Here is a 22,602-nt window from a genome sequence, read left to right as displayed (position 1 = left end):
TGGTGCTTTGACCCTAGCCATTAGCTGTAATCTTCGGGGGAACTCAGTAACAAGTGTTTAATTTCCCTGCAGCGCTACCACAGGGGAAATAAAGCATTACACTGTTCCTGCTAAAATCAATAGGCTGTCAAGTAAAGCACTAATAGGCCGGGTCCTCCAGAGAGAGATGCTCCGTATACAGTAAATTTGGAGAATATAGACACAGAAGACTCACCATCAGGAGAAAACTGGTCTCGGTCGAACACAGTGATGCACAACACATCCTGGTAGAGATCCTTCAGGAAGAACTGGCAGTTAAAGTTCCACTTTGGGTTGAGTGTATCAGATATTGCTCTGCTTGTGTAACACTGGGAGCCCAGGGTGACTTCACAGTATGGGTTACTCTTCCCTGTGACAAACCAATATTCAAGAAAACATGTCAAGATTTCATAGCAAGGTCAGTTGGATTCTGGATTATCAGACTTTGGGACAAGCTCCGTTCACTCTGCAGGAAAAGGACATTACAGTTTTGGATGAACTGAGCTTGTTCTATTCCATACGGCTGTGCCTGTGGTTCTATCGCTGCTACCAATGTATGTTTGGTGTCATTTTAAAGGCTTCAAAATGACACCAAAAGCATGGCTGTAGCAGTTACAGATTTAGAGCTACTGCCATTTGAAGTGGGGTCGGTAAAACTGAATTTACAGCTGTCATGTTTCAGTGGGTGTGCAGAGCAGAAGAAAAGCGCTATGATTCTTATGTCACTTCTCATGTACTAGGGAAGGAGTGACATGAATTTATGTGGCATCTAAACTGTTTTACAGGGGGGGGGGAAATTAAACGTTCCCCCCTTACACTAGGCTTTAAATATTAAAAAATAAAAAACCTACATACAATCAGAAGGTAATTCCACATCCATAACACCCTGTACTATCAAAATAGTATAATATTGATACTATACTGTGAAGGTCGAAAAAATAAATCCTAAAAAACAATGGTGAGCTTTTATTTTACCCATTGCCATGCAGCAAAAAGTTAAGAAAAGTTCAATACATAATATGTACCCCAAACTGGTTTCTATAAATACTAGAACTTGTCCTGCAAAGTACAAGATGTCATATAGCTACATTGACGAAAATAAGAGCTATGACCGCTGGAACACAAAAGGGGATACACTGGTTCTTTAAGGTTAAAGTTAGGTATGACATTAATGAGTTAAAAATGCACTTAAGGCGACTAAGATCTGCGCCAAATATATTTATATGAGACATAAATTCAAATTTTACAAAAAAAACCCTGATATTTTCGGAAGGGTTTTTACCAAAAGTGATGCGACTGCCATGGGATTAAAAACATTGAATCATTTAGTCCAGACAATTCTAGAAAGTATATTCACCAGCCAGTAATTGGCTGTAGAAGTCACATGCTTAGATGGAATTTACAGGGACTACAGAGACTGGTGGGGTGCTGGAAAGTTATTACCTCAGAAGGGTTGAGTATCGGTCCTTTTTTAAATTTTATAACATCCTAAACTGTTTTAACATAGAAACCCCCTTCGTCTGGACAACTACTTTAAAACAGCCCTCTGGTTTCGGGGCAAAATTCTGTCCTGGGACCAGACGTGAAGGGGGTATATTACCTGTAGTTGATTGTGTCAGCTGTCGTATGGTTCCGGGTGCTGTTTTTGGGGAGCTTAGGTGGTCACTGCCATTTTCTATTTACACTATGCTCTGTTCTGTGATTGGCCTGCGGTGATCACGTGTGCAGCTCTGGCCAATCACAGAGCAGGTATAGTGCACTGGTAGTCCTGACACTACCAATGCATTATGGAAAATTGGGCAGTCTAAAGATGGCAATGGCTATCTTGGCAGTCTAGAAATGCGACCTCAAACTGGCGGAATCGGACGACAAAAATCAACTACAGATAACCCCTCCCTCCACCCTCCGGTCCGGGGTCTGAAATTTGTTTGAAACTGGACAGTCGCGTTAAGTGTTCGGGGTTACTTTGAAACATCCTAATGTGGTTTCTGGACCATCAGATGCCAGATTAAGGGCATTTTACTGTGCATACAGCACTGTGCGGAAGTTTTAGGCAGGTGTGGAAAAATGCTACAAAGTAAGAATGCTTTCAAAAATAGAAACGTGAATAGTTAGTCGTTAACAACATGCAAAGTGAATGAACAAACGTGAAATCTAAATCACAGGAATATTGAGTGTGACCATTCTTTGCTTTCAAAACAACATCAGTTCTTCTAGATACACTTGCACACAGCTTAGGAAGAAACTCGGCAGGGTAGTTGTTCCAAAACATCTTGGAGAACTAGCCACGCATCTTCTGTGGATGTCAACCTGTTCAAATCCTTCTGTCTCTTCATGTAATCCAAGACAGACTGGATGATGATTAGCTCAGGGCTCTGTGGGGCCATATCATCACTTCCAGGACTCCTAGTTCTTCTTTACACTGAAGATAGAAGCCTCCCTGATACGTATCCATCATGTAATACTATCTGCCTGTATTTCCCAGCATTGAGGACTCAATTTGCTGAAATGCAGCCCCAAACTTGCAATGAACTCCAGCATGCTTCACTGTTGTCCGCAGACACTCACAATTGTACCGCTCTCCAGTAGAGATGAGCGAGTATACTCGCTAAAGGCAATTGCTCGAGCGAGCATTGCCTTTAGCGAGTACCTGCCCACTCGAGATGAAAGGTTCGGGTGCCGGCGGCAGGCAGGGAGCTGCGGGGGAGAGCGGAGCGGAACGGAGGGAAGATCTCTCTCTCTCCCCCCCCCCCCCCCCCCGCTCCCTCCTGACAGCCGCTACTCACCGCTGCCCCGCGCCGGCACCCGAATCTTCCGTCTCAAGCGGGCAGGTACTCGCTAAAGGCAATGCTCGCTCGAGCAATTGCCTTTACTGAGTATACTCGCTCATCTCTACTCTCCAGCCCTTCTGCCAACAAACTGCCTTCTGTTACAGCCATATATTCCACATTTTGACTCATCAGTCCAGAGCACCTGCTGCCATATATCTGGACCCCAGTTCCTATTCTTGTGCATAGCTGAGTCTATTGGCCTTGTTTCTATATTGAAGGTATGGCTTTTTGGTCACAATTCTTCAAAGAAGACCCCTTCTAGCCAGACTTCTCCAAACAGTAAGAGAGTGTATCTGGGTCCCAATGGTTTCTGCCAGTTCGGAGTCGATGGTACTGCTGGACCTCTTCCAATTTTGAAGAGAAGTAAGCATGAGGTGTCTTTCATCTGCTGCAAGAAATTTCCTTGGCCAATCACTGTTTCTTTGTACTTCTTCAAAAGAGCTTGAACAGCACATCTTGAAACCCCAGTCTGCTTTGAAATGATTGCCTGTGAGAGACCTTACTGATGCAGTATAAACCCCTTGTATCCAGTAGCTGTCTCAATCTTGCTATAGTGTGTGATCTGTGACATGTAAATGATTTCTATAACTTCACCTTTGTAGCAGAGTTTGGCTGTTTATCACCCAGTTTTAAGCCTCCTACACAGGTGTTTCTGTTACAGTGAATGGCTGTATTTCAACCTACATATGAAAATGATGTCCATTATTACTTGTTTGGTATAATTGGCTAATCATACATCTGACTATAATCATACAAAATCCCTGACTTTGTGCAAGTGTCCCTAGAAGAACTGATGCTGTTTTGAAGGCATATAAGGCGGTCGGTCATTTGATTGAGATTTCTCTTTTGTTCATTCAATTAGCATTTTGTTCATTAACAAAACTAAACTATGTAGTATTAAAGTGGTCTTCCGACATCTAAAATTGCCTCCTGTCTACCACCACCACCTACACCCTGCTAAGACATCATAGCTCACATGACTGCTGCAGCCAACTGTGGCCTCCGCAGACTCATGCACTTTATGTACATATGACGGCTGAAGCCAGTGATTGGCAGCAGCAGTCATGTGAGCAATGAATGTATCATCATCACTTACTGTAACAGTGGGGACCAGAGTGGATGGGACTGGGTCGGCGGTGGTGGACTAGAAGCTACGTGAGAAGGTGGCTCAGCCATTTTTTTTTTTTTTTATGCCATTCTCTAACAGGGGGGACTTTTTTAAAAATATCAAAAAAGCCTTTAAAAATAAATAATATCCTTATTTCAAATCTGTCACAATGACTGCTTCTCTTCAGAACCCCCACCATTCCATGTACCCTGCAGTTATCTTACCATTGGGCCTACAGGCTTTTAGTTCTGCGGCTTCATTGATTTGCACCATAAGACGCCCAATTCCGGAAGACTTGTGAGACCTTGCTGCAGATGGAGAAATAATAATATTGTCAATTAAAATCTGTTTTTATTTTCTGATTGTAGAATTTATTCTGTTGCCTATACATGACTATGGGGGCTGCCATTTTGCTTGAGCTACATTTAGAAAAAAGGCTTACAGCAGCCTCATGGGCCATTCGCACAGTGGACAGGAGCTGACTCAGTGACTTGCATGGAGACTATTCTAGACATGCTCTGTGACCTGTGCCTGGGTCATCTTGAAGGGAGAGGAGTAGATAGTCACAGCTTATACCTATTGTGAATGGTGGGTCCTGTGTTATCTACATATAGGTGTCACCTCTCAGTGTAATCCTGCCTGTGATGTTAGTGAGATGACTGCTGCAAAGCTTTTTCTACTGATGAGGAAGTGATAGACTAGTACTAGGCTCTGTGCTGAGTGCAAAACATGCAGGTTTATAGGATTTTTTTAATATATAGATTATGACCAAAAAAAAAATTCTTTAAAAATATGCTTAAAACACAAAAAGGTGATTTATATTATAGGTCATTTTCTGATGACACATCCACTTTAACAGTGCGATACTGTAATGGTGTGTCTATCTATGGGAGGAGTGCACACGTTGAAGAATACAGCAGATGTTAAACCCAAGGAACTGACTGGTAACAAGAAATACATACAAAATACATATATAGAGAAAGATAATAATGCTTGGAAACGTGTCAGAGGATGAGGAGCAACATAGATGCAGACAGAACTTATGAGGACACTCCTGATCGCACTGAATATCCAAACAGAAGATGGGACATGGTGGGACAACGATGTCCTCTCCAAAGTCAGGTTCCAGGCTGTAAATAAATGCCTGATTATTACACTTTCTGAATTAGCATTTGCTGAGTTAAGTGGAATTTCCATAAATAGTCATAATACCTTGATATGCTCTTTCCCTCTTCTTCTTCTCCGTCTCGATGAAGTTCTCAGAGGCAGATTTGATTTTCTGGACCCAGGCAGTTCTGATAAAGACAACATTAGACAATGAGACCATTCACCATAACAGTGATGAAAGACCAAACAACTTGTTCACTACAACACACAAGCCATATGCTGTCACACTAGGAATACTAGCAAACACTGCCCTTCTTACCCACAGCAGCCAATCGCAGCTGTTTTCATTCCTTAAGGTACATTCTCCCATGTAGCGAAAAATGTTGCAGAACGTCTACAATGGGCATTCCACACCATAATCATGACGGAAAACCTGTCAAAACTTGGGCCATAGGTGTTGATTTTGACTTTCCTTTTGTTGCGAATCCGCATCAGATTTCACCTTTTCAGCGTGTGGATTTTGACAGGTTTTCCGTCGTTATGGTGCGGAATTTTGTGAAGAATGTTCATTGCGGACATTCCACAACATTTTCTGCTATGCGGGAACGTCCCCTTAGACTCCTCTAAAAATTGTAAGCTAATCTGCGATTGGTTGCTACAGTGTTTACATTAGAGATTTTAGATAAATTAGGATCACTGCTTCTCTTTAACCCCTTCCAGCAACCGGCCGTACCATTACATCAACGTTCTAACCATCGCAGTTTAATCCCTTAGGTGTTGCAATCAATAGTAACCTTGGCATCTAAAGAATTTGGAAGAGGGGCTCGTTCTGTCAGCTAATTGACTCCCTGTGATACAATTGCGAAGTGCAAATGAATTATTATGGCAGCGGGGACCTAAAAAGGCCTCCTAGGTCTGCCACAGACATTAGCCTGTAAGGCCATGCTAGGGTCTATATAATCCAAAGCATAATAGAAGCAATCAGATGCACACAGCTTCAAATCCTCTAGTCAGACTCAAAAAGTAAAGAAAAAAGTGAAAAAAAAAAAAGCAATAACATTTTATAAAAGCAAACAAAAAAAGCAGTCACTCCCCCCAAAAAACTAAGGATTTTTCATTAAAAAAGTAATTTTTTAAAATGGTAAACAAATGAAAAAAAAAGAGACCTATCATACCACCAGAATCATAACATCATGTAGTATAATGGTATAAAAGTCAAGCGATAAATTATATGTACCCCAAAGTGGTGCCAATAAAAATGACACCTCATCCCACACTGCCTACATGTGGGGGATGTGGTGCCTTCAAGCAGGCCGTCTTGGCATTTTCTCAGCTGCCTGCTACCATATGTGAGGGCTAAAGATGCCCGAATTATTGCTGAAAACAGCGAATTTGAGCGATAGTCGCCCCGTGTACATGCAACCGTTGACAAGGCACCGGGCGATAAGTCGCTCACCTGTGCGTGTAAAGCACAGGAGCGATAAAGGTAAAGGTACTTTAACTCTTCTGGCACACTGTGCTGTCATTGCGCCCCTCATGCCTTTTCCAGTTACTCCATAGAGCCCACCTTTCATTTATGTTTTCTGTCCTCAAGGTGTACACCCGGTCTATGTGGGAGATGTGGAACACCGGCTCGTCGCTGGACGGGTCACTTGGCAGCTTGACCAGCACTTCATTTAGGAAAATTGGCTTTAAGAAACAGAGAAAAGGAATCATATGAAGGAGAATTGTAGAAATTGTAAAAATGACAAAACACTAACAAATACAAGCTTTACGTGGACCAAAAATGTTCTAATGAGTCTAAATGAAAAGAAATGACTTTACAAGTCTTTATTAACTGTCTACTACTGTCTAATGTATGCAGCTCCTATGCAGATCTATGTGCACCAGGTAGATGCAACTATTGCTCCATACCCTGTAATCAAACAGCCATGGGCTCCTCTAAGCTTAGAGTCAACAGGAGATATAAGGGTATAATCACACAGCGGAATCAAATCCTCCGCAGCTAAATGCCCTGATCAAGTCGTCCATGCGGGGTGGATTTTTTGTGTGTGCAAAGTTGAAATCCGTGAGTGGAAAAAAACGTGACATATCACTTCTTGACTCCGATTCTGCGTCAAAAATTTGCATGTGGATTTTGCCAATAGACTTGGGTTAAATCTACATTTTGATTAAACATATAAAAATCTGCAGCAAATACAGACTTCTTACGTGGATTCTCGTTGAAATCAGTGTAGGAAAAATTTGATGCTGAAAAAGCCCATAGGAACAAAACCTAATCTGACAAGAGCTGCCCAATCTTTTGCACAGGACTGCGGATCTATATTACAAGTGAAGAAATTACAATTTCTCCAGGATTAGAAAAACATGACTGCCTTCTTCAAGAGACAGCGCCACACCTATCCATAGGTTGTGTCTGGTACTGCTGATGTGAATCTGACCTGGCTGCAGTACCACACACAACCTGTGGACAGGTGTGTCGCTGTTTTGGGGATTAAAGAGATGTATTTTTTTCTAATGCTGGACCACACCTACAGAGAAAAGCTGGATGACAGCTGTAAATATGGCCAGAACAGAAAATCTACCTGTTATGCTGCAAATATAGAAACCAAGGATATAAAATACAGAATAATTAAGTAGATTGGAATCTGGGAAAGCCGGATACCAATCTACAGTTATAAATGGAGTTACTGATTGTTATCCAGTTTAACTGCAGCATATATTATATATATATATATTTATTTATTATATCCACATATCAGATATGGACCCCTGGCCCCCATCTCCTTACCGTTTTGTACATCTTGTACTGGGCATTGGTCTTGGGGCTAAAAAGCCTGTCTGATCCTGAGGAGACAAACTGCTTAACCATGTATGTGAGGAGCAGGAAATCGTTGAAGAGAAATCCATACAGCTCCTTGTTGCTCTTGGTCTTGTACATTTTGCCGCTGTGCAGGATCTTGCGGGGTCCCAGGCAGTTCGTCAGGGAGTTAAAAGTGATCTGCTAAAAGATGCAAAAGACAAATGCTGTGATCAGAGGGATTTACAACAGGAGGAAGAAATCCAAGCTGGTATGTGAGGTCAAAGAAATACCAGGACAACATAGTACATTATGTAACACTAAACTGCAGTACATCGATTGCAGTATGTAAATTGGTTATGAAGTGGTGTTCTCTCAGATGACACTTAGGAACATCCACAGTTGTGTAAGTTGTGAGGCGTTATCTTGTGAGGTTATACACTGTTCATGGCAAGGTGATGTGAATTGTCAGAATTTGAGCGAGGCATGATAGTGGGGCGAATGGGGCATGCCATTTCCAATGTTGTGCGGGCATTTAACATTCCTTGATCCACAGTGTCATGTGTGTGCCGGAAAGCCATTACCACCCACAGTGGACAGCGCAGTGGCCACCCACAGGTGCTCAATGATCACAACTGGTGGTGAGTGACTAGAATTGTCTACGTGAGCAAACAAGCGACTCTGGCAAAAATCACATCCACATTGAATGCAGGAGGACCCGTACTCCTTTTTTCTTGTCTTGACATTGAGTAGCCCTATACTGATTATCATCATTATGGAGGGCATTAAGTTATAATGTTGAATATCCCTGGAACCTTTATCGGCAAATGCTGCATGTTTTTGTGTGTGTTCATAAGATTAGTTTCTGTCCCATGACTTTTGGCATGTTAGTGCATATATAAAACCATACTGCGCCATGCTGTTCACCTACACACAGAAGGGCAAATTCTTCATCTAAACACAGAGGATCCAACTTCCTAAATTCACAGTCTACTAACGCAGTGGTTGTTAATCCTGGTCTACGCACAATGGGATTCTACTCTAACACGGAGTATGCGCATAACCTACACCAACTCCATCCGAAACAAAGCGCTTACATTTCACCTATACATAGTGAAGCATACTCCTCCAAAATACACACAGCAGCACTCTGTTAAATCATGCTACTATGTCATATTCCAAACCCACACACAGAGAAATAATATGCTCACCCGCCACCTCCAGTCGATCCGCCACCCGTCACCTGCACATGCAGCGGATCCGCCACCCGTCACCTGCACATGCAGCGGATCCGCCACCCGTCACCTGCACATGCAGCGGATCCGCCACCCGTCACCTGCACATGCAGCGGATCCGCCACCCGTCACCTGCACATGCAGCGGATCCGCCACCCGTCACCTGCACATGCAGCGGATCCGCCACCCGTCACCTGCACATGCAGCGGATCCGCCACCCGTCACCTGCACATGCAGCGGATCCGCCACCCGTCACCTGCACATGCAGCGGATCCGCCACCCGTCACCTGCACATGCAGCGGATCCGCCACCCGTCACATGCACAGGCAGTGGATCCCCCACCAGTCACCTGCAGTGGATCCGACTCCTACACCTACTTCTCTTACACAGAGTGGAACAAACACCTCACCAACATAGGAGAAGCAAAAGATCCCATCTGCACGTACCAAAGTATGTTCCTCCACCACATGCAGGGAATCCTACACACGGACCAGAATAATCACCAGCTACTGTATACTCAATGGAGCATACACTTCACAAACATACAATAGATCCTACTTTTCGCCTGCAGAGTGCATCAAACATCTTACCCACTGGATAGGTTAATGCAGCTCATCAACGCTGCTGTCCTTACCTCCGTTAGTCCATCACACTGAACATGCGCCTGGATCCATTCCAGTTTATCAGAGTTTTCTTTCTCTCGGACACCTTCATTGACCTGAGAGCACAGCTCCTCGGACCGCTCCAGAGCGTCCCTCAGATGACCATGGTCACGGTGAATTTCCAGTGTGTTCTCCAGGATCTGGTGAAAACATGAGAGTTAGAACTGAAGACTGATGATGGAGTTTCCTCTCTCTGTATGGACTAGGCTGGGGACTCACGTTCTTTATGATGAGAGGATACCGAGTTATCCTTTGCATAGGTTTGAGCAGAAAACTGGACAGAGGCATTCCCTTGCAGCGCGGGTCAGTGGCTAGTCTCTGTGAAGCAAACAAGCAAGCACATCAAACTGGGATATAGTGAGTTATCGCAAGCAAATCACACATCTGAAATGCCCTTGCACCTTGATCTATTACTACGATAGGACTCCCGGGGTGTTTAGTCCATTGTGATGTTCTAGTATATCTGGGTGGTTGTGCAAGAACTCACATCTATACTGTTTAACTATAGACCCCTGCCTATATGCTTCGCGTAGTGCTGCTGTTAGGGCTGTTAGGGTGTGACGTCCAACCAACCTTCAGAAAATCCTTAAATTCTGGTCCTTCGTCCGTTTTAAATTGCAACAGGGCGGCTCCATTTAGCTGGCAGCTACAGAATCTGATATATGCTTGCATATGTGACAGCTCAGTGACTAAAATGTCTCCAATCATGTCCACCGGCATCTTCTCCCCTCCGGTCTTCTTGCGCACTCGTAAAGCCCTGCAAGAATTGTAGCTAGGTGTGAATATACGGACCATAAAAAGGGTACAGCAGCTTAAAGGCTAATTTTGGTTTCGGCAAATAAATGTGAATTCTCATATACTGAAAAGTTATACAATTTTTCATGCTACTTTTTGAATCCGTTGCTCACAGCTTTCAAGATCTCTGCTTACTTAAAGGCCCATTTAAGACTCAACGATTATCGCTCAAAAGCCATCTTTTGAGCAATAATTATTACGTCTTTTTGTGCACTATTCGTTCATCGCTGACGTCAAGCCTGCTTAAAGTCAGCGATGTGTCTTATCGGGAGCGCACGCTGATAGTATTCTTTCAGCTGCTATCCTGCTCGAGAACAAAGGAGCTGAATGCAGATAACAAACCTCCAGCTGTTATCTGCATTCAGCAAAAGGCATCATTTGCATGCCAATAAACTCTTAAGTAGCTGAATAGGTACTTAAGAGTTTATGTAAAATGATCGCTCGAAACTGTCACTCAAATGGACGTTTGAGCAAATTTTGAGAGATCATTGTTGCGTCAAAATGGGCCTTAAATAATTACTTCAAGTGTATACTAACCGTATATAAATAAGCCAACACATTGAGTGGGTACTAAGAGTGGCACTTTTTCTGGAGGACCCAGGAGATCCATGAGTTACTTGTACAGTCTATTGACTTTAATGTGCACCAAATAATACTTCAGTCCACCTGTGGTGGCGCTGTGACAAAATTGAATACACTACAGGTTCATCCACAGATTACAGCTGATTACTGTGGGTTCTAGCAGCAGGACTCTGTGTGATAAGGGATTGCCTTTTAGATGTGGCCATACACATTCCAATCATACAATTTGATATAGAGAGAATAGCAGGGGGAAGACGAGAGAAAGTAGGGGGAAGACAAAGGATAATTTCTAATGGTCCTTTTACACAGGAAGATAAGCTGCCCGTGTTAACAACTACTGACCACCAATGAGCATGTCGGTCAGCACTAGCTATGCTCTATGCACACAGGCAGATTATCTGTTCTATGGATATGACAGGATGTTAACATAGTGGTTTGTCCGTGTAAAGCTGTCAATGATTGGCAGTACATGTCCCCATTTACATAGGCAGATGTGCAGATGAGCATTTTTACGTCCGCATAAATGATTCGATCAGCTGCCGAATGAACGTTTCCTCATTTGTCAGCTGATTGTTTGCGCCTTTACACAGCCCGTTTACATTGGGAGATGTGCAACCAAATAGCAAGCATTGTTATGCTCACTTAAATGAGCCAATTAGCTGACGGACGAGTGCTTGTTCATTTGTCAGCTGATCATTGGTTCCTTTACACGGCCAGATTGTTGGGCGAATGAGCGTTTGGAGGAATACTTAAGCCCCGATAGCTGGCCTGTGATAGAGGACCATAAGACCAGAAGTCCTCAAGAAGGTGTTCCAACATGTGTATAACTACTACAATCAATATGCAGCGGTATTTCTTGCTCTCTAGGCCTGAAGTCAGGATGAGATCTCCTCAACAAAGAGAAAGGTCAATATGAGATCTGGACATCTGTCCTACAGATGGGAGATCTTTAATTAAAGTGTTCTTCCAATTCCATTCTTTTGTCTGAAATTACATTGGGTGTGAAAAGGTGATACTGGAGGCTATGGTATGATGCCCAGGGACTCTCGTCCTACCCCAGGACATGCATTTGTTTTACAGATCAGGTAGGAGAGTCTCCAGGCATCGTACCCCGCAACTTGAGATAACAGAAAACTGGAATTGGAAGGTTTACAAAAAGCGTTCAGGAAACAAGTAAACTAACTTTAGTAACTTTGTGTTGGACATTATGAGCTCCTTCCAGTTGACAAATATCATCGCCATTTCTGCTTCAGTCAGCACACCGGATTCTGCCATTGGCTTCTGGAACACCTAGAAGAAATTCATATGTATTAGCAAAAGGCCATGTTCATGTGAAACGGCAGTCATATGAGCCATCGCTCTATTGCATCCGTCCACACCACAGATACCGGAGAGAATATGAGGACTACACACTACTGGGGCGCCTGGTAAAAAGCTACCAAACCAGAAGAGTACAAATTTCCATCAACCCAATGCTATTGTATTCTGCTCCGCATTACGACAGTTCAGAGCTAGCTAAAGGTGTATTTACACACACAGATGATCGCTCAAAATTCGTCAGAAACTGACAGTTTTGAGCGATCATTTTGGATAGGTACTAATGAGCTAATTAGCCCATTAGTAGATAACTAGCTTCATTTGCATGTATTTAGAGAACAAAGGGTGGATGGATTTTAAGTGGAGCTGAACTCAGTGATTGAGGAACAGTGCACAGTCAGTGCACGATGGGCACACATTTACACGTAACGATTATCGCTCAAAAGATGGCTTTTGAGCTAATTTTGAGTGATAATTGTTGTGTGTAAAAGGGCCTTTAGTCTTGTAGCTCACCTCAACCACAAGCTGAAGATCGTCCATGTATCTCTCCTCAGTCTGGATCAGCTCATGTATATAGCCTTGCCTCTTTCTCTCCATGGGATGCATGGTGTCCAATGTCTGGAGATCAGCGCACCCTGCAAGAATACACCGTTGTTTACTTAAGGCCTATTGATCAGAGGGGTTTTAAAACACAACCAACCTAGAGGTTTACTATAGTGATACCTACGTGATCAGAAAGGTAGGCAAGAAGCATTCACTTGTAGCAGATTTTACCATCTATGCGGGTGTCATGTCTCCATAAGGGCACTGGCAGCTACAATGCATAACAGTTAAGAAGGGGCTTCCCATTTCCAAGTTGCCATGCCATCACTATATGATCAATGGGGGTCCGACCTCTGGAATCCTCACTGATACTGAGAATACTGATGTACTGTAGCACTACATGCACGGTTTGCGCCATTCTAGTGAACATAGCTGGGAAAAACCATAATGGGATGAAGCATTGAACTAGCACTGCCTTCCTTCCAGGATCAGTGAGTGGGAGCTGGTTTTCTGGACATATACGGACTATGAGCTTTGGGGTTTAGAGTCTAAAGGTATATTTACATGGGTCGAAAGTTGCCTGAATAATTGCTCAAATTAGCGACTTCAGGGGATGTCGGCATGTGTACACGGCCCCGACAGGGCACTGAGTGAGAAGTTGTGCAGTTGTCGCTAGTCGTTCTGTTTTAGGTCACCGAAAAGGATTGTCTGCTGAGCTGGTTCTCGCTACATGTAAACAAGAGCCGCTCAATCTATGAGCGAATGCCCATTTACGGTGATTGAAGGCGGGTGAGTCGGAACGATCCCTGGTCCACTCCGCCTACAGTCATTTGAACGACTATAGTTCCTGTGCGCAGGAGTGATAGTCCTGGTACAGCTTACATGCTTGCCAGTGGTACCATGTAGAGGTAAGCCTTGCATCAAATGAGCAGCAATGTCCATGCATCAAAACTGACCCCACGTGTCTCCGTGGACAGAATAGGCACATGTTATCTTCTCAATGGTCTGCGGTTCTCAAACTGCTGTGAGATTACAACTCCCAGCATGGTTACTACTGTAAGAGTATGTTCACATGTAGTGGAAATGCTGGAGATTCTCAGCAGTGGAAAATCTGCAGCATTTCTGCATTAAAAACCCCATTATTGGTGCAGATTTTAGTCTGCGCTCCTCTCCTCTCAGTACTGGGAGCTGCTATACCCAGAGCGAAGTGCACACCAGCAACTGTTACCGAGTGGCGCTGGTCATGCGAGCGGAAGTGGCATCACATGACTGGCGCACCACATGAATGCTGCGATGGCACTCGGTAGCAGGTGTCGGTGCGCGCTGCGCTCTGGGTACAGTATTGTCCGGTGAGAGGAGTGCAGCGCAGGCTGTTGCGCAGTTGCAGATCCGCAACTTATTTCAAGTCAAAATCTGCAGCCTTTAGGTGTGAACACACCCCTAGGGCCTTTTAAGACGACATGGGCAGATCTGAATTGCGGAATCCACAATCGGCACCCGCACGGACAATCAGCTGTTAAAGTCCCCCATAAGAAAGCATGACATTCCGCAGCTCTTTTGAATGATGGATTCCTCGAGCGGAAAATAAATCGCAGCATGCTCCATTTTAGAGCGGATTTCTATTGATGACGGGCGCTATTGATCTTTATGGAAGCATTCGATCTTGGAGACCAGGCAGGGAGGTGGGGGAAGGCAACATTTGGATTGCGTTTTTTTTTTTTCCGCATGGACGATCTGTGCATTTTTTGTATGCATCTGCACGGGGAAAAAAAAAAACAAAAAAAAAACAACTCTTGAATCCGCGATCACCCGCAAGCATTTTAAATTAATTTCCGCGATGAATCGCAGGTCTTCCACGGAAGCCTTATTGTTTGAATTAGTGTATTACATCGTCGTTCGCTCGGGCAGCCTGTTTATACAGGCAAATACATTGATGACTTGTTTCAATGAGAAGTCGTTCAGTCGTTCACATTCGCTGTATGAGTGAATGGGAGGGTCCAAACGAGCGCCGTTTAAACCGACCGATAAGTGAGAGCCAACGATGATTTTCATGCCTTCATAAAATGGATGAGCGAAATGCTAACGATTCCGGTTGGTTGTTGGCTCGTGTTTAGACTTTATCATTATCATTCACTTTTGCTCATTTGAGCAAATTTTTTTTTCATAATCATTCCATCTAAAAGCCCCCTTAGATCCGATTGGATTTTGACGCAAATTCACCCCCTTATTTGGAACCTGCGCCGCAAATCTGCTGCCATAACCGACAGCCGATCCGACATCCGCTCCGCAGGTCCATTTCCGCACGGATTGATTCTTTGCTGCTGCTGTAAATGCCGCAGATTTTCCGTGCGGAGGGCCATGACAGAGGCTTGGCCTAAGCATTACATAAGCCGTTCCCCTCTCAGGACAGGAAGATACGTCGCCGTTAGTCATGACTTTACAATGGCAAGCGTTTCCAGAGGAATGTGAGCGGCCGCGTCCTGGAATGTAGACAAGCCGCAGCCTTATAATTAATGGCTTTATATGAAACAGGGACGATTATACTGTTCGTCTTCACAGACTGAAAGCAAAACAAAGACAGAGAAAGCCAGGGGGTTTGCCTCTATTCACATTCGCAAATGTCACAGAAAAATGACAGTAACTTTCTATATCAATTTCCAAAGTCGTCAAGATCTCTGCTTGCTGTCATTTACTGGGCTCCTGGTTTACAGTTCTGCTTATGTGAGGGACCCACAGGAGAACGAGGCATCACAGCAAAAACTGACTGTTTCCCCTAGCAACCAAACAAATCACAGCTTTCATTTTACCTCAGCAGTGAAAGAGCCGAAAGCTGAGCTCTGGTTGGTTGCTAGGGGCAACAGTTCTGATAAGCAAGGCCTAGTGTGTCTTATAGACGGTCTAATAAATTCTCCCCCTTAGAAGGGTCTCTTATGAGAGGGGGGGTCTACATATAATACTGACCGGCTCCACCTAAATGGAGGTGGACTTTATCAATATTGTGGTTAGAAACTCGCGGAAATATCGCATATTTGCTCATTCTATGTTTGAGCATCAGCGATGGTTTTTTCTTTTTTCCTTAAAAATAATCTCACCGCTGCGATTTTCTCAGCCGATAGACAACAGGAATTGCTAGTTACGCGTCGTACGTCGCAAGTTCGTGTGTTGAGATGCGCTAAATCACAGGCTCCATAGGGAATCATGGGGGCGAGAGAAAAAAGCAAAACGCAGAAAGATAGAGCATGCAGCGATCTGAAAATATCGCAACATCGCAAGAGAGAAAACATCGCAAATGGGTTTCATAATTATGCGTTTTGTCATCTGTGTGAAGGCGGCCTATGAAATCGAGGTGGCAGAGGATATATCCGTGTGTAAGGGCTCACTCACACGGGCGCACGCAGTTTCAGTCTGTGAAATATGCAGCGTTCTCATGGACAAAAACTGGGCGTATTTGAGCTTTCCTGTCTTTTTTTTTTTTTTTACACGTTCAAAAAAGAAAGAAAACCAGGGCGGTCCCATTGATTTTTTTTCTGCCTCCATCGTAAATATGCGTGTATCGTGCGTATTATGCAATTTTATTCATTTTTATGGGCAAATTCGGTTTGTGATGCAGACCAAAGTCGGCCATGCTGCCATTTTTTTTTTCACACGCGTAAAATATACAGGTGAAGAAACTGTATATTACAGAGCGCAAATATGCCTGCCTGAATGAGGTCGAAGAGCGCCTTCACATGGGCGTATCTGTGCACGCTATACGCAGATAATAAAACCTACTGATTTCAATGGATTCATTCACATTTCCATAGTTTGCGTGCGCATTTCAATCGAGCAAAAAGTTCTATTTTTCTGCGTATTTGCGTACCAAAGGTCCCCGTAGAAGGCAATGGGAGGTGTGCGCGTACAATATGTAAGGACATGCATGAAATACTCATGTCCACGGGGAAAATCAGGCCCGCTACGGATCCTCCATGGAGAATCCGTAGCGGGTCCCTTCTGCCCCGCGGACATGAGGCATAAAAATAAGAATAAACGTACCTCTTGCCCACTCCGAATCTTCCCTTCGCCGCGGCTCCATCTTCTCTCCGTCGTGGCCGGATCTTTTTTCTTCGGGCCGGCGCATGCGCGGGGCAAGTCACCGACGTGCCCCGTGCATGCGCCGGCCCGAAGAAAAAAAGATCCGGCCGCGACGGAGAGAAGATGGAGCCGCGGCGAAGGGAAGAACCGGAGCGGGTGAGTAAATTCCGAATTTTGTCTCCCGCGGATCCGGACGGCTTCCATAGAAGCCTGCGGGAGCCGTCCCCACGGGAGACCCGCACGAAAATGGAGCATGGTCCAGATTTTTTCATGCTCCTTTTTTTTTTAAATCACTTTTATTGACCATCCGCGGGTATTTATCTACCTGCGGGTGGTCAATGCATCCCTATGGGGTGCGGATCCGCGTGCAGGTGAAGAGTTAAAATCCGCTGCGGATTTTAATTCTTCTTTTGCCCGTGGACATGAGGCCTAACTGCGCAGGAAAAAGAACACATCTGGTATGCAGTATTTGTCATTTCAATTTGTGCGTATATTTGCAACGTGCAAATGAACATGCCTTGTGGGCGCAACAAGTGCAGTAGAATATGCCGATGCGTGCGCAAAAAATAGCCAAGTGCATTCTATAAAAACGCTAAGCTTATGCACGCACAACTGCACATATTCTCGTGTGAGGCCGGCCTCAGAAAAAGAAAATAACTGCATTCAGTGACGATGACGCGGCCGGCCTTAGCTATGTAAGATCCGTGCGAACGCACACGGCACCAGCTTGTTGGGGAGGGAGGTGACAGCGGGTCAGGCAGTGGTGCGGGAAGAGGATGCCATCAGGTTTGCCGCTGTACTTGTGTATCAATTTGGTTCTGGTACTATAATTCACTGTGCTTGGTTCTGATACCGTATTTATTTGCTGAGCTGTTCTGGCTTGGGCATGGTACTACAAAACAAAATACATGCAGAATCCTCAGCAGTGCACAATATTTATAGCTATCATCTTTTTGCTTATGACAAGTGGGGAGCGCCAAAATTTTTTTTTGCACAGAACAGCATGTGACTCAAGGCCGTTCCAGCAATGAGAGAGATTTATCAAAGTGAGCGCAAAAGGAAATGTGAAGCAGTTGCCCATAGTAACCAATTACTTTTCAATGCTGGTCTTAATCTAATCCTTGTCTGCGCATGATGCACCTAGGGGTTCTAGCACGCTTGTTTTTCTTGCACGTTTTTTTCATGTTAATTAAAATGTTAATGGGACTTTTTAATGTTTATGCTTCGTGATTTTTGTGCAATGCGTTTTTAATATTAGAAAGTCCATTGACAGTCACATAAAAAAAAAACAGCGATCTCGCATGTAAAAACGTGCAAAAAAACGCAAGTGTGCAAGAGCCCTAATACATGAGAAGCGGCACAGGTCTCTTCATGTATTAGGTGCATCTCGGCTGTTCCGTGTGCCAAAAAGAAATTTACATCAGCTAGGGGCTGCTGTCGATTTCTGGTATAATTTATGCCAGTTTCTAGCATAAATTATACGTAAATTTGCCGGTATATAGAAAAAAGGGGGCGCTGAGCGATGTACGGCTCAAAAAGTCACACAAATTTTGTGGAAGCATGGCTTGCGCTATATTTTACAACTTTTTTTTTTTTTTTTACACCTAAAAGGTATTAATGTGCCTATATATGTCTATTTCCTAGAACCATACTTCTGCCTGCTCCCAAAACTGTAGCAGCAACCATATCATCAAGCGCTAACTCACCTGAAGCTCCCATCAGGATGATGCTGCAGCGCTCAGAGAAGATCCTCACTAGAGATGAGCGAACGTACTCGTTTCGGGCAATCACTCTATCGAGCATTGCTTTTATCGAGTAACTGCCTACTCGGGCGAAAAGATTCGAGGGGCGGCGCGGTGCAGCAGGGGGTAGCAGTGGGGAACAGGGGGGAGCTCTCTCTCTTTCCTCCCCCACTCCCCACCACAACTCCCCGCTAACCCCAGGTGCCCCCCAAATCTTTTCGCCCGATTAGGCAGTTACTCGAAAAAAACGATGCTCGATCGAGTAATTGCCCGAAATGAGTATGTTCGCTCATCTCTAATCCTCACTCCTCCTGCACTGCGGAGGAAGCTTCAGAGTTACAGCACTTGATGATATGGTTGTTGGCTGACTGGAGGTTCTGGGTAGGCCACTTAGGGGGCACTATTACTATTTCGGACACTAGGGGGGCGGCACTAATACTGCTTGGGACACTAAGGGGGGAGCACTATTACTACTTGGGCCACTTAAGGAATCTATTACTACTGGGGCCACTGAGAGGAGGCACTATTACCGGTAGTACTAGGGCCGCTGGCGTAAAGAAGGTAAAAAAAATATGTCATGATAAGCTACGCCCTTAACCACACCATGAAACCATGCCCATTTTCACAGTTGCCAGTATTTTTTGGCGAAAAAGCTGGCAACTTACCCTTAAGGGCATGTTCGCATAACACATTTTCACATGGATTCTGGTGCAGAATTCTTTCCAAATCTATGTGAAAGCTGCATGTAATCCGATTCCCAATGATTTGTTTTTATATAGGAAATAACTCCCTAGCTTATCTTCAACCATTTTTTCTGTGTGCTGATTTTAAATGTGCGCGATGTAAAAGAGAAATGACTTGTCACTTCTTGACATAGAAACTACCGAGTGTGGCCCCTGAATAAGGTTAATCCACATGTGAAATCTGCAGCACATTGCAGCAGAAATCAGAGATTTAGCCACAGATTTCACACACGGATGCCGGTTCAGATATTGACGACTGAAAAACTGCTTGGAAGACTGAGGCTGCAGCATCAGGAGGTATCATGGTGAAAGGGAGGGGGATCTTTCAGGGGTTCCCCAGCAGAGGAACTAGTAGTTCCCAAGAGTTGGGACTTACACTTGTAGGAGAGCATCAGAGAAGCAGGGTTTACCTGGCTGGAATGAAACCCCGATGTGACAACCCTAAACCACGCTGTCTATTGAAGAACACTGTATAAACCATTAACATAAACATGACAGCGCTCCGTCGTCACCTTTACTAAAACAAAGGTGTTCAGTTCTCAGGAATAGGAATTTACAAGCCTGTGGAGCGTTAGATTCTCTTCCGCTCATTGGCATTCGCACAAACACTGCTGCCGTGATTACGACAATTAGCAATTTCATAATAATGAAATCATTGTACACGGAACATGTGCCACTCAGGATTGTTTACACACCCGCGGAGGAACGAACTCCGATGCGCTTCATTCCTGCATAGAGTAAGGGGGCTTTTGACCCGGGATGATTAATGTGCAAAAACAACCCAAAAATCCACTGGATCTTTCAGTGTAAACACGGCCGCTGATTGAGCAATGAACGATAATTCATTTGCTTAACGTTATTTATGCAAGCATAAAAATCAGCGTTGGCTCGTTTGCTAATCGTTCAGTTTCAACACCGGTTGCTCAATTATTCCAATTCACCGGTACAGAGAACTGAACGATCCTGTTAAAAAACTACATTTTAATCACCGAACATCGGCAATCTTATTTCTGATCATGAGAAACATTCTGAAAATACAGATTCTTGGATATCTGCCTTCTCACATTTATTATATATTTAGTGAATTAGTGATCCTACACTGAGCAGGGGCTTGGACCAGATGACCCTGGAGGTCCCATCCAACTCTACCATTCTAGGATTTTATGATATGGAATTAAAGAGGCTGTCTTCTTTCTTGTTACACAGGTCCCCCAATGATAAGATCACAAGACGCCCCTATGTTTAGACCCCCAATGATCAGTTGTGATCTCTGGGAGAATACAGCAGCAAGTGTTTAACTGCGTTGCAGCACCCCCGCAGGGGAGATGACACATTACATAGAAATCCTATTGATTTTAGTGAGAACTATATAATGTATAGACCGGAGATGTAACTTAAAGCTCCTGGGCCCCAATGCTAAACCTATAATGGGGCCCCCAACTATAATATTTTATTCATTGTACTAGGCTCCCTAGATGGAGAACATAAACTTCATGGGCCCCCTAAAGCTCCTGGGCCCGAGTGCAACCGCATCCCCTGCATCCTCTATAGTTACGCCAGTGGTATAGACATACTGGGTACTGCACAGCAAAAGATATGAGACCCTTTGAAACTGTTATTCATGCTGACAGGTAAAGGTCCTGAATGAGGTCTCCCCTTTAAGAACTCAAAAATACATTAGAAGGGTATCTATAAGTCAGTTTTCCAAGTCAGACAACTTTATCCCTTTAACCTCTGGTGGCGAGTTGTGTGGAGCAGGCTCGGAAGCTGACCCCGCTCCATAGATGCGGAACCCCATCAATGGAAAAATAAAGTTACAATGGTCAGAGGATGGCGACAGAAAGCAATTATAAAAAGATAAAAAGGTATTTTTAAAAGTAGTATAACGAGAACAAAAGCGATCAGTCTGGTAGCACTGGAATCATGCTTCATTCTGTAATCAACAGAACAAAGTTAGCATGTCCTTCTTGCCACATGGTGTACGCCATAAAACCATTTCTTTCAACGTGGAAATTTTTTGAACTTTTGCATTAAGTTACATAGTACATTAATGGTAGGATTGAAAAACACAACACATTCCACAAAAAACAAGCCCTCAGAAGGCCATGTCGAGAAACAAATTATGAAGTTAATTCCTGAAAACAGGGAGTAACAAACAAAAATGAAAGTACAAGAAATGGAGCATCCTTAAGGGGTTAAATATGCCTTTACGTTTGTCAAAAAGCGTCATTTTTCAGGACTCCAGTCATGCAACACCAAGAGGAGGAATCAGAAAACGTTTGCTTTTCTTTTTGACTATTGCTGCCTTCCCAATGGTCACGTACAAAGTGCAGCAGAAGACATGTGGAGGGAGTCCATCAGCGACGTATTACCCTCTCCCCATTGAAAACACACACCCCATCCACCTAGCCTCTTTTACATACTTCTTATTTTCACTTTTCCAGAAAGACCCAGAATAGAATCCACCAAAAAATTCTAACACATTTCAGGTGCAACATTCCCTTTATCTATTCTGCTTGATGAAGAGGACCCTGCCCCAGGATTTCATTGAGTTTGACCGGCACCAATAGAAATACAACTGTGTGCATTGACTGGCCACTTTCTTAAAGACTCCCATTTAGTAGTGCATTGAACCTCTTTGGCCCTCAGCACGGCAGAAATTAGTCGTGGCATCCATCCACAAGTATCAGAAGACCCAGGATGTGCCACAAAAAATTCCCCACAGCATTACTCCATCCCAGTGGACGTATTCGGCTTTTGTGGAGTCTGCGTCCATATTACGGTGAATTTAGTTTTGAGTCTACTGCTATCTTCTATTGTTTCCAACCCAGAGTTGGCCCCAGTTACTCCCGGCAAACCGCCAATCACAGTAGCTTTCCATTATGTACCTTACAACAGGATTACGTCAGTTTCATCACAATGCCATAAGTCGAGCCTTTTTAAATCCACTCTGGTATAACAAAACATGGCTTCTTTGAACCCTACGTAGAGCCTCTGCTCTTCCTGTTTGTCGAGGCATCTTTCAGCTTTGTCATCATGTAATTACAT

At 44.0% G+C, this 22,602-nt stretch overlaps 1 protein-coding gene across 3 annotated transcripts in view; it reads right to left on the bottom strand.

Annotated features, from left to right (window-relative positions):
- ITSN2 (intersectin 2) overlaps positions 1 to 22,602 on the bottom strand; it is a 173,748-nt gene that overhangs the window by 9,621 nt on the left and 141,525 nt on the right. For all 3 annotated transcript variants that reach the window (XM_066596589.1, XM_066596598.1, XM_066596606.1), the window contains 10 exons: positions 12,969 to 13,090; positions 12,322 to 12,428; positions 10,335 to 10,518; positions 9,981 to 10,079; positions 9,734 to 9,901; positions 7,856 to 8,068; positions 6,632 to 6,753; positions 5,170 to 5,252; positions 4,182 to 4,265; positions 215 to 388 (listed from right to left, as the gene is read on the bottom strand). In XM_066596589.1, the coding sequence (XP_066452686.1) occupies positions 215 to 388; positions 4,182 to 4,265; positions 5,170 to 5,252; positions 6,632 to 6,753; positions 7,856 to 8,068; positions 9,734 to 9,901; positions 9,981 to 10,079; positions 10,335 to 10,518; positions 12,322 to 12,428; positions 12,969 to 13,090 (1,356 nt within the window). The remainder of the gene's footprint in view (positions 1 to 214; positions 389 to 4,181; positions 4,266 to 5,169; positions 5,253 to 6,631; positions 6,754 to 7,855; positions 8,069 to 9,733; positions 9,902 to 9,980; positions 10,080 to 10,334; positions 10,519 to 12,321; positions 12,429 to 12,968; positions 13,091 to 22,602) is intronic.

The sequence above is a fragment of the Eleutherodactylus coqui genome, chromosome 1 (assembly GCF_035609145.1).
Source record: "Eleutherodactylus coqui strain aEleCoq1 chromosome 1, aEleCoq1.hap1, whole genome shotgun sequence".
Taxonomy (NCBI): Eukaryota; Metazoa; Chordata; class Amphibia; order Anura; family Eleutherodactylidae; genus Eleutherodactylus; species Eleutherodactylus coqui.
The sequence above is the reverse complement of the archived record's forward strand: the minus strand, read 5'-3'. Positions and strand labels throughout refer to the sequence as shown.